The sequence below is a fragment of the Mobula birostris genome, chromosome 10 (genome assembly GCF_030028105.1).
Source record: "Mobula birostris isolate sMobBir1 chromosome 10, sMobBir1.hap1, whole genome shotgun sequence".
In the NCBI taxonomy this organism is placed as follows: Eukaryota; Metazoa; Chordata; class Chondrichthyes; order Myliobatiformes; family Myliobatidae; genus Mobula; species Mobula birostris.
Window position 1 is genome coordinate 122,391,324 of NC_092379.1, and position 12,466 is coordinate 122,403,789.

A 12,466-nucleotide genomic window follows, 5' to 3' on the forward strand; every position below is an offset into this window, starting at 1 on the left:
TAGTTATGTAGCCAGCTAGTCCAGTTAAGTTCTTACAGATTGCTGGTGGTAGTCTTGGGGGAAGCAAGGAATTTGGTAGGAGCGGGGCTGTTGAATTCCAAAGATGAATAGTTAGACTCTTTTGTTGGAGATTGTCCTTGTGCGTCTTTTGTGAATGTTACTTACCACTTAATCAACTTATGCTTGAAGGTTGTGTGGTTTTCACTGCATGCAAGTATAGACTTGCTGCTCTGCAGAGTAGTTATGAATGGAATTGAGTATTGCGCAATTATCAGCAAACATTTCAAATGTTGAACTAAGTATAGAAGGAAGGTCGTTGATGAATTGGTTGAAGATGTATGGAATGCAAGGTGAACCTGCCATATAGATTCAAAATCAGCTTGCACATAGAAGATGGAAAGTGGTAGTCGATGGGACTTGTTCTGGTTGGGGTTCTGTGACTAGTGGCCTTCCACAGGGATCCATTCTGGCACCTCTGCTTTTTGTGATATATAAATGACTTGGATGAAAGCAGAGATGGATAGGTTAGTAAATTTGCAGATGATACAAAGATTGGTATTGTGGATGACATAAAAGACTGGCAAATGATACTACAGGAGGTAGTTCAGACACAGATATGAGTCGAAAAAAGGCAGAGTTTAACCCAGCAAAATATGAAGTTTGAACCTTAGGAAATCAAATGTAAAGAGACAGTACTCTGTTAATGGTGAGACCCTCAGCAGCGTTGATGTTCAGAGGAATCTTAGCGTCCAAGTCCATAGCTCCTTGAAATTAGCTACGCAGTGTAGTGAAAAAGCGTATGGTATGCATGTCTTTAATAAAGGAACTGAGCTCTAGAGTTGGAAAACTATGTTGCAGCTTTGTAAAACTCTAGACAGACTGCATCTAGAGTATTGCATTCAGCTATGGTCACCCCATAATAAGAAGGATGTGGAGGCTTTGAAGACGGTGCATAAGAAGTTGGCCAGAATTCTGCCTAGATTAGATGGTATGTACTATGAGCAGAGGTTGGACAAACTTGGGTTGTTTTCTTTGGAGCAGCAGAGGCTAAAGAGAGCTCTGACATCTATTTGAAAGATTGAGAGGTCTCTGTTGAGAGCCAAAATCGTTTTCCCAGGATAGAAAGGTCTAATACCACAGGGCATGTATTTAAGGTGAGGGGTATCGGCTCATAGGATTTATGCAGGGCAGATTGGTGGGTGTCCGGAATGTGTTATCTGGTGTGGTGGTTGTAGCAAATTCAGTACAGACGTTTTAGAGACTCATAGACAGGTACTTATGAGCGTGCAGGAAATGGCGCAGATGTGCACATTATGTCATCGGAAGGAATTAGTTTGGTACATCAATGTGGGCCAAGGGCCTTTTCCTGTTTTATGACCTACAGTTGAGTCTAGGACACTACCACTAGAACTTGTGAGGCCAGTACTTCTATATTTGTATGCTGTAGCACTTTTTATTCGCAGTTATTTTGTAAGTGATACTGTTTTTTTGCACTTCTGGTCAGATGCTAATTGCATTTCATTGGGTTTGTATCTGTACTTGGCACAATGACAAAGTTTAATCTAATCTAATGTCTTGGGGCAGGGTAGATTGATTTTTGAACAATCATTCGTGCCTTACTTTATATGAAGTATAACTTCAATCATTGAAGTGTTGATTTCCTTTAATACCCATGGACTTCAGTTTTTTCAGGACTCCTGGGTGCCATGCTTGGTCAAATAGTGCCTTGGTATTGAGGGCTATCAACTTTGCTTCACCTCTGCTATTCAGCACTCTGTTTTTTGGAACAACGATGAGTTATGGAGCTACGTGGCTGGTGAAAATGAGTGAGGTATAGGCCAGCAAGATATTGTTAAGTAAGTGTTGCTCAGCTGAGTTTCATTACACACTCTTTTTTCACTCCCTGCCATTGTGTTTCTCTTTTGAATATTCTACAGTATTTTGGATGTCCCTGTTGACTCTGTTTTTAACATGCTGTCATGTTAGCAATTCATTGACCTTTTATCTTTTGTTGTTTAACCAATCACTTTAAATTACTGTTCTCAATGAGGTCATGTACAGATGAAAAGTAAAAGATTGGCGAGATGAAAAAAAATGTTCCAGAAAGCTTGTGTAACAAACTGGCTTCAGGTCACTGCACTGGCTGTTGAGCTTATTGTGATTGAATAATCTTCTGGTGGAGGAGAGCAGTATGGCTGAGCAAAAGGAGTGGGAGATAGCACTTCAAACACATCTAACAAAAGGTAATGAGGGAAAATTCTAGAATCTGGATATTGGGTCAACACACCGAGAGGTATTGCCATTCCCCACCAATGGCTGCTCTCTGTGCTACCCAGGGTGCAGCCCTGAGCCCCAGTCATAATGCTGAAGAGCCTGGCATTCCCAATACTGGTCCTGACAGGCAGTCTCTCTATACACTGTCCTGTAACTGATTCATTGTTCCTGGACTGCCATCAAGAATTTGTACCTATTTCTATGTAAAAGATTGGGTACAGCAAGACTTACGTTGACACAGCACACATCAGTGTGAAGGTTGAGTTCATACCAGGTCGCTGACACTGTTGTTGGTAATGCATCTTTCTTTGTATAATGCTGATATGACCTCTGTAATTCCTGATTAGTTAGTGCTATTGTTTATTGGAATGTGTCATGGGTGCTAAGCAAGGTACCAGTGTATTCTTTATTCCGGCTAACTATCTCAGTCCTCTTGCAACTGTTCTTCCCATTACTTATACGACCTTTGAGAAACTGGACAATATGTTTTTTCTTAGCTTAAAAAATGTAAGTACAATGTCCCTAGAGTTGCACACATTTGAACATAGAACAGTACAGCACAGGAACAGGCCATTCAGCCCACAATATTGTGCTGAACCAGCTAAAAAGCAAATCAAAACACCAAACACTAATCTCTCCTACCTACATAATGTCCATATCCCTCCACCTTCTTTACATCCATGTTCCTATGCAAATGCCTCTTAAAAAGCTTCAAATGTATGTGCCTCCTACCACCGTACAAGTACAAGGCAGCACATTCCAGGTAACCACCATCAACCCCCCTCCCCCCCCACCGGGAACCTTCAGTGCATGCCCTCTGGTGTTAGACATTTCAACCCTGGGAAGCAGGTACTCGCTGTTTACTCTACTTATGCCTCTCATGGTCTTATAAGCCTCTATTGGATCTCCCCTCAGTGTCTGCCGTTCCAGAGAAAACAGTCGAGGTTTGTCCAGTCGCTCATGATAGCACATACCCTGTAAACCAGGCAGCATTCTGGTAAAATTTCTTTTTCTGCGCCCTCTCCAGAGCCTCAACGTAATTCCTATAGTGGAGCAACCAGAACTGTATGCATTACTCCAGATGTGGCCTAACCAGTGTTTTATAAAGTTGCAACCTAACTTCCTGACTTTTGAACTCTCTGCCTTGACTAATAAAAGCAAGCATTCCAAAAGCCTTCTAAATCACCATATCAACCTGTGTATCCATTCTCAAGGAGCTGTAAACTTGGATCCCAACATCTCCGATCAGCGGCACTTGCCCATAACAGTGTACCGTCTCCTTGTATTTGCCCTACCATGGTGTAACACCTCACATTTATTTGGGATAAACTCCATCTGTCATTTCTCTGACCATATCTGCAACTGATCAATATTGTGCTGTATTCTTTGCCAATCCTCTACACTATCCACAACTCCACCAATCTTGGTATCATCTGCAACCTTACTAACCCACCCATCTACATTTTCATCCATGTCATTTATATTCATTGAAAATAGCAGAGATCTCAGCACAGATGCCTGTGGAACGCTACTAATTACAGAGTTCCAGCTCATTGTAATTTAGTCAGTATTTCTTTTATAAGTGATGCTTGAATTTTGGTGACAAGGTCTAGAAAATTTGTTTGAACTTCCTTCTCCGTATCACAATATTGTATATGCACCGTTGACTCTGAATTTGAATTGGTCACTTTAGAAAAAACACCAGGGTTAAGTTTTTTACGCAAAGAGTGGTGAGTGTGTGGAATGGGTTGCCAGCGATGGTGGTGGAGGCAGATACGATAGGGTCTTTTAAGGGACTCTTGGAACGGGCATGGAGCTTAGAAAAACTTAGTAACCCTAGATAATTTCTAAGGTAAGTACATGTTCGGCCCAGTATTGTGGGCCTAAGGGCCTGTGTTGTGCTATAGGTTTTCTATGTTACTGAAGACCTAGGATCCAGAACTAGCTATGTTGCTATCCAAGCTGTTTCAATGTAACAACACTAGCAACTTGAGCAATTTTGTAGAAAATTGCCCGAGCAATTGCTATCAGCAAAAAGCTAGATAAATCTGATTAGAATTGCTGCTCAGTCTGTTCTCAATCATCAGGTGATGGAAGCTTTTTCTCAAATACCATCAATAGCATTCTAACTAATGTCTATTTTAGGTATTTCCAGGACCAGAGTCCTCCAGATCTCTTCTAAGCCTCTTAGTTCAAACATGATTCAAACAGTTGAACTCAAGAGGAGAGATGAGAAAAAGGGCAACTTACAGTGGTCATCAGCCTACCAGCTTGCACGTTTTTGGGCTGGTGGAGTGAGCTATGCTGTCATGTGAAGAGCATGCAAATGCTACACAGACGGCACCCTAAGGTCAGGATAAATCTGGGTTGCTAGAGCTGTCTTTTGACAATTCTGCTTAAACTTCTCATTTTTGGTGGAAGATTTATCGCAAGTGTTTTGGCTGAGTCTTTGGAGTTCACATGATGGCTCCTGCATCATTATGGAGGGGAACCAAGCCGTTTCTGTCCACCACCCTCCTCCATGTGGCAGAACTGGTCCTCACCCTCCACTTTCTCTGGTCTTGAGAGGTAGCCATGGACCCCGGTAATGATCCCCAACTCTTCCTCCACTACACTGGTGCTGCTTCATGCACCCATGCTGAGCTCGTCAATTTCATCGACTTTGTCTCCAACTTCCACCATGCCCTCAAATTCACTTGGTGCATTTCTGACACCTCCTTCTTTCTTGCTCTCTTTGCTGCCATCTCTGGAGACAAATAGTTGACCAACAATTTTATAAACCTACAGATTCCCATTGCTATTTTGACTATACCTCTTTCCACCCTGTCTCCTGTTTTAAAAAAAAATGCTATTATACCCTTTTCTCAGTTCCTTCGTCTCTACTGTATCTACTCCCAGGATGAGGCTTTCCTTTCCAGGACATAGCGATGTCCTCCTCCTTCAAAGAATGGGATTTCACTTCCCGCCCCTATTGATGCTGTCCTCACCCACATCATTTCCATTTCCCGGATATCCGCGCTCATCCCATCTTCCCGCTGCCTTAACAGTGATAGAGTTCCTCTTTTTCTCACCTACCACCCATGATCCTCTGCATCCAACACATCACTCTTCACCACTTCCACCATCTCCAAAGGGATCCTACTACTAGATACATCTTTCCCTTACCCTCCCCAACCGCTTTCCACAGTGATTGCTCCTTCTGTGATTACTTTGTCCATTCATCCCCCCCACTAATTTCCCTCCCGCACTTATCCCTGCAGTTGGCCAAAAGTGCTACACCTGCCCATTCGCCTCCTCCCTCACCTCCATTCAGAGCCCCAAACAGTCCTTCCACGTGAGGCAGCACTTCACCTGTGAATCTGGGGTCGTCTGTTGTGTTCGGTGCTTCTGATGAAGCCTCCTCTACATTGGTGAGACCCATCATAAATTGGGGGACAGCTTCGTTGTGCACCTCCGTTCCATCTGGCAAAATTGGAACTTCCCAGTGGCCTGGCATTTTAGTTCTGATTCCCATTCCAACATATCAGTTCATGGCCTCTTCTTGTGCCAAAGCGAGGCCACCTTCAGGGTGGAGGAGAAACACCTGTGTTCCACCTGGGTAGCCTCCAAACTGACGGAAGGAATTCCACTTTCTCCTTCTGGTAAAATAATTCTCCCTCTCCCTCCCCCTCTCCTCTTCTTCTATTCCTCCCTGGACACTTACTACTTCTTAACTGCTATTACTTCCCATTCGGTTCCCTCCTCCTTCCCTTTCTCCTATGGTCCACTCTCCTCTCCTGTCAGATTCCTTCATCTCCAGCCATTTACCTTTCCCACCCACTTGGCTTTACCCATCTCCTTCTAGCTTTCCTTCTCCCCCACCCCCCTGTATTTTTATTCTGGCATCTTCATCCTTCCTTTCCAGTTCTGGAGAAGGGTCTCGGCCCGAAACATTGACTGTTTCTTCATTTGCATGGATGTTGCCTGACCTGCTGAGTTCCTCCAGCCTTTTGTGTGTGTTGTTCTTGTAGTCATTTTGAATAGTGTCCTTCTTGGAGCTTTTGCCTCCCTCCCCGACAGGATTTTAATTGTACTGCCTTTGTTTGCTGAACAGCAAAAGCTGGAAATTAAGAAATCCAGGCAGAAAAGGCTGAGAAGTCAAAACCTCAACAAAACAAGGAAAAGTTAGAAATCAGTTAGGTTTTAAATAGCAAAGATGGAGAAAGAGTGGTGAGAACAGTTGGGAGTGATTGTGAAAGGAAAAAAGATAAAGGGTTGCAGTGATATAAGATTTGTGGTTGAAATGAGGGAATGTGACAAAGTCTAGTTAATTGTAGTTAATGCAGCCAGAGGAAAAGTGTAGAAGCTGTTAAGGAAGAGGGAAGTCATTTTGCAAATATTGGTATGGAAAATGTTATTATCAGAATGGATGCAATGAAACAGGAAAATGTAATTCTTACGGGGAATATTGGAAAGTTGTGGGAATTTATGGGCTCAATGGATTTTGGTTAGTAACTGTAGTTTTGACCTCTCAGCCTTTTCTGCCTGGATTTCTTAATTTCCAGCCTTTTCTGCCTGGATTTCTTAAGTTCCAGCTTTTGCTGACTGGAGCATATAACTAAATCCACAAGAGGTCAGATCTAAATTCTACAATCCTCTACACGGAGTCACACAATTAAAATCCTGTCGGGGAGGGAGACAGGAGCTCCAAGAAGAACATAGTGGTGAAACAGGTATAGAAAGGTCAAGGAAGGCAAGGGTAGAGTGAGATATCGGCTAAGTGAAAATAAGAGCTGGTTAGGAATTGGTAGCAAAGTTTGTCTTTGCTGCCAATTAGTTTATATTCTAATATTCTTAAACATGTGATTTTGGAAAAACTTTTCTGTTTTAAGCATACTTAGTAAATATGTTTTTTGGGAGATTGTTTGATTTCAGTAAAACGGGTTTTAAAACTGTCTGAACGTGGGTGATTCTTGTTTTTTCAGGTGAAGGGAACCCGACTCTTTTTTCTATTTCACGTATGGAGCATAAGGAGGTTTGTTCTATTTTTACTCTATAAAAGAATGCATGGAAAATTTAGTGGCTTCTTGACTACCTGATTTTAATTGCAATATTTTCTTTGCCTAACATCTTCTGCTTTTGATACTAATTATTTAATTTGTATGATTCTTTTGGTGATCTATTTGTAAATTCTAACTCCATTGTCCTGAGTTGAAAAGGAATGTGAATTAATTGCAAACTCATTCCATGTGTTCAGTACTCAAGTCCTCCTGTAGGCTATTTTTAAAATTGCCTCATGTCATGCTCTTAATTCATTTGTGAGACTTCTGTGTTGTACATAGTGTTCTTCCATTATTCTGTAGGGACATTTTTTTTTCCTAATCCTGAAAATTCATTACATTTTGTTTTAGATTTTTGTGAATGATTTTTATTCTTTCTTACCTTCTGATTCATTCATTCATTAACAAGTTTGTCCAGATAGACCACAAGGTCCAACAAGTGCATTGTAATGGTTGTTGTATTTATCTCATCTGCATTATTAAAATATTTCTGCTTTTGGTTTTCATATCTTGTTGACAGCAGTATTTCCAAAAAATAAACAAGAAAATCTGCAGATGCTTGAAATCCAAGCAACACACTCAAAATGCTGAAGGAACTCAGCAGGCAGGGCAGCATCAATGGAAAAAAGTACATTCGACATTTTGGGCCAAGACCTTTCATCAGGACTCACGAAGGATCTTGGCCTGAAATGTTGACTGTATTCTTTTATAAAAAATAATTGTTTTGGATTGGATGGAAGAGTCATAGAGAACTGCAACACGGAAACAGGCTCTTTCGCCTGTCTACTCTGCTGTACTATTATTCTACTCATCCAGTACTTATCCAAAATTCTCTTAGATGTTGAAATTGAACCTGCATTTACTACTTCTGCTCAAAGCTCATTCCACACACTTACCACTCTTTGAGTAAAGACCTCGCTCATATTCCCCTTAAACATTTCATATTTCAGCCTTAACCCATGATCTCTAGTTCTAGTCTCACGTAGCCTCAGTGGAAAAAACCCTATCTCTACCCCTCATAATTCTGTATTCTTGGAAATAAAGTCTTAACCTATTCAATCTTTCCCTTCAACTCAAGTTCTCAAGACACAGCAAAATCTTTGTGAGTTTTCTTTGTACATTTTTCAATCTTACTGCTATCTCTCCTGTAGGTAGGTGACTAGAACTGCACATACTACTTCATATTAGGCCTCACCAACATCTTATACAACTTCAACATAACATCCCAATTACTGTACTCAGAACTTGATTTATGGAGGCGAGTGTACTAAAAATTATCTCTACGACACAATCTACCTGTGACAACACTTTCAAGTAATTAAAGATCTGTATTCCCAGGCCCCTCCATCTACTGCACTCCTCTGTGCTCTACCCTACCATTCACTGTGCAAGTCCTACCCAACCTTGTCAAAGGCCTTGCAAAAGTCCATCTAGGCAATATCCATTGCCTTTCCTTCAGCTACCTTGCTGGTTAACTGCCTCAAAAAGCTATAAGATTGGTTAGACACAGTCTACCATGCATAAAGCCAAGTTGGTTATCCCTAATCAGTTCCAAATACTTGTATATTCTGTCTCTTAGAATACTTTCCAATAACTTTCCACTACTGATGACAGGCTCACCAGCCTATAATTTCCTAGCTTATTCTTAGGGTGATTCTTAAACAAAAGAATAACATTAGCTTTCTTCCAATCCTCTGGCACTTCACCCACGGCTAAAGATGCTTTAAATACATCTGCTAGGGCCTCTGCAATTTCTGTACTAGCCTCCAGCAAGGTCATAGAGGACATCTCTTGTCAGACTCTAATTTGCTTCTGACGGCAAGTACCTTCTCTGTAATCCATATATGGTCCATGACCTCACTGCTGTTCTGCCTCGCTTCTACATACTGTCTGTCTCCTGAGTAAATACAGATGCAAAAAATCGATTTAAGATCTTCCCCTATCTCTTTCGGCTCCATGCATAGATGACCACACTGATCTTCAGGGGACCAATTTTGTCCCTTGCTATCCTTTTGCTCTTAATTTATCTGTAGGAGCCCTTAGGATTCTCCTTCACCTTGTCTCCTAGAACAACCTCGTACCTACTTTTAGACCTTCTGATTTCCCTCTTAAGTGTTTTCTAGTATTTCTTATACTCAAGTACCTCGTTTGTTCCTAGCTGGCTATATGTGCTATGCACCTCCTCCTTAACCAGGGCTGCAATATCCTTCGAAAACTAAGGTTTCATAAACCTGTTAGCTTTGCCTTTTAATCTGACAGGAGCATACAAACTCTCTAATCTCAATTTCAATTTGAGGGCCTCCCACTTAACACATGTTCAGTGACAGGAGAGAGCTCAGTAAGAGCACCGAGTAAGGAAAATGCTCATTCTTAGATTGTACAATTGGAATAAACTATCTTCCTGTATTTTAATCCAGTGAGGATTTGTAGTAAGGATAGAAATAAAATGTGAAAGTTTTCAACCAGTGAAAAAACATTTTTTTCCTCCTTTGTCTTTCAAGAAGGTGGCACTGTTTGGAAGAATAAAATTAGGTCAAATGTTAAATATAGACAATGCATATCATATAATTTTGAACTATTGTAACTGCTAGTAGTTTTATTGTTAGTAGTTGTAAATCAGCTGTAAACGCTAATGGGAGGTTACCCCAAGAAAGCACGTAATTTATTTCTGTACTTTGTAATAATACATTCAAATTTCAAGTTAGAACTTGCTGTCATTATTTTGTGAATGAGATCTATTTATATCAGGAGTGGAAGATTGAAAAAGATGCATCCGTGACCTTTCCAAGCAGTAACTGTGATAGGAGTCATAACTGATTTGTTATGACTGGCTTTACTGTTTGTTGTGATGGATGTGAAGAAAAGGAATAAAATTGGGAATACTTTTGAGCTGGTATTCAGAGGTAGCGTTTCCACGTGTATCTAGTCAATGATACTGATTGAGAAGTTATTGACTCATCTTGTACCACATTGTAATATTATGCAAGGTTGAGGAAATAAATTAATAACAGTTTCAAGGTAAACCTTTTTTGAAAGAAAAACTGGAAACACCATTATTGCAAAAAAAGAAGTGGGATGTCACAATAGGATGACCAGGAGGATTTTTTTCCCAATAGCTGAAGAAAATCCTTTGAGTAGGCGCTATAAGGCACTTGTGAGACCACACTTGGAGTATTGTGTGCAGTTTCGGGCTCCTTATTTTAGAAAAGATTTACTGACATTAGCGAAGGTTCAGAGAAGATTCATGAGAATGATTCCAGGAATGAAAGGGTTACTGTATGAGGAACGTCTGGCAGCTCTTGGGCTGTATTCCCTGGAGTTCAGGAACGTGGGGGGAGATCTCATAGAAACATTCCAAATGTTAAAAGGCCTGAATAGATTAGATCTGGCGAAGTTATTTCCCATTGTAGGGGTTTCTCGGACAAGAGGGCACATCATCAGGATTGAAGGACGTCCTTTTAGAACTGAGATGCAGAATTTACTTTAATGAGAGGGTGGTAAATCTGTGGAATTTGTTGCCATGAGAGGTTGTGGAGGTCAAGTCATTGAATGGCGGAGCAGACCCAATGGGCCAAATGGGCTGCTTCTGCTCCTATATCTTACGGTCTTATGAATATAGTTAATTTTGTCTAACAAGAAGTTTGTTAACATTTCTGTGGCAGCTAAATACTGCAAGCATGTATCTCTTGGTTTCAAGTCTTGAATTGATACAGTCCTTTGAGCGCCATTCTCTAACTACGAAAAAAGAACTTCCTCTCACAATCCCATGGTTCCCATGGCCCATTGTCAAGTAACCACTTGTATGTATGTGGGCAAAATTCTTAGATTTAGTATCTGAATTAAATAGCTTTATTCTGCTCTTGATTTTACCAGCTTTTGATGCACCAAACTGTGTTCTCACTGAGCATGTATTTAAGCTCCTGAAGATGACTAAACTAAATGGAATCATTTGTGACTTCTCATCCTTGATAGTTTGCCTGGAATTCAGCGTTGAACTTGGCTTCATGTTTTTGTACAATATGTTTCTTCAATATTATTCTCAAAGTTAATTATCCAGTTACTTAAACTTAATAACTACGTATCAATTCATTTTAGTTACTTTGTGATGAAGCATTTGTAAGCCTAAGTTTACCTGTTCCTTTGTTTAAAGGTCTCCAGTCAAAAATCAAAGTCTTTGGGATCATCCCGTTCTAGAAGGTTAGTATTTTAAATGTATGACATAATACCATAGAGGAACTGGAAACATTTTTTCCATTCAATTACATCATCGTAGATTGATATTTATTGACTGGACTATTGCTACGTAGTCCCTAAGAGTTGGTTGCAGGGGATATTTTACTTCTGAAGGGGCAAATGGCTTTATTTTTAGTTATATAACATATTTTCTTCTGATAATTTGTAAAGGATAGGATCAAGAGGTAAATGTAAATATTACTACTGATAGGTTCTGGATTCTGTGACGATGTGTTGTGTCGATTAGTTATTTTAACAAAAGGCAAGACACTAGTGTTGCTGCCTCAAAACTTTGGCAATCCACATTCTTTTCCTACCTCCTGTGCTGCCCAAAGTTCAAAGTAAACTTATTATTGAAGTACATATGTCACCCTAGACAACCCTGAGATTTGTTTTCTTGCGGGCATACTCAGTAAATCCAAGCAGCATTATAGAATCAATGAAAGACCACACCCAATCGGACAGACAAACAACCAACGTATAAAAGACAACAGACTGCAAATACAAAAGAAGAGAAATGATAATAATAAAAATAAGGCAGAACAATTTCTACTGACAGAGCAGGGACAAAGGCTGTGCCTTAAAACCAGTCTCTTCAGGCAGATGAGGCTCGTCAGCCGTGGTTGGCAGCTCATCTAGGAGAAGGAAAACTGATCTTAAACCTCCACTGCCTTGTGGCTATATCCAGTCGGGGGGAGACTTTGGGAGTAAACTCCGAGGGGAAAACCGAAGGCAGTCAGTCCTACTTTGAGTTCAATGCAGACTACTGACTGGCAACTCCTGCAACGTTGCTAGTACCAAACTTTGTCAGTTACTTTGGGTTCATCAGATGCATGGAGAGGGGGAGCTTGCTACATACGCAACAGCTAGGACGCAATGTCCATGGTCAACTCTGCCTGATGGAGACCTCTACTTTACTA

The 12,466-nt window shown here is 40.7% G+C and overlaps 1 protein-coding gene across 6 annotated transcripts in view; it reads left to right on the forward strand.

Moving 5' to 3' along the window:
- atrx (ATRX chromatin remodeler) overlaps positions 1-12,466 on the forward strand; it is a 202,025-nt gene that overhangs the window by 27,066 nt on the left and 162,493 nt on the right. For 5 of the 6 annotated variants that reach the window (XM_072270906.1, XM_072270902.1, XM_072270901.1 and 2 more), the window contains 2 exons: positions 7,239-7,288; positions 11,464-11,510. In XM_072270906.1, coding sequence (XP_072127007.1) covers positions 7,274-7,288; positions 11,464-11,510 — 62 coding nt within the window. In that variant the 5' untranslated portion in view covers positions 7,239-7,273. Of the gene's footprint in view, positions 1-1,777; positions 1,857-7,238; positions 7,289-11,463; positions 11,511-12,466 lie in introns of those variants that run through there. The other variant, XM_072270907.1, reaches the window with a different exon arrangement.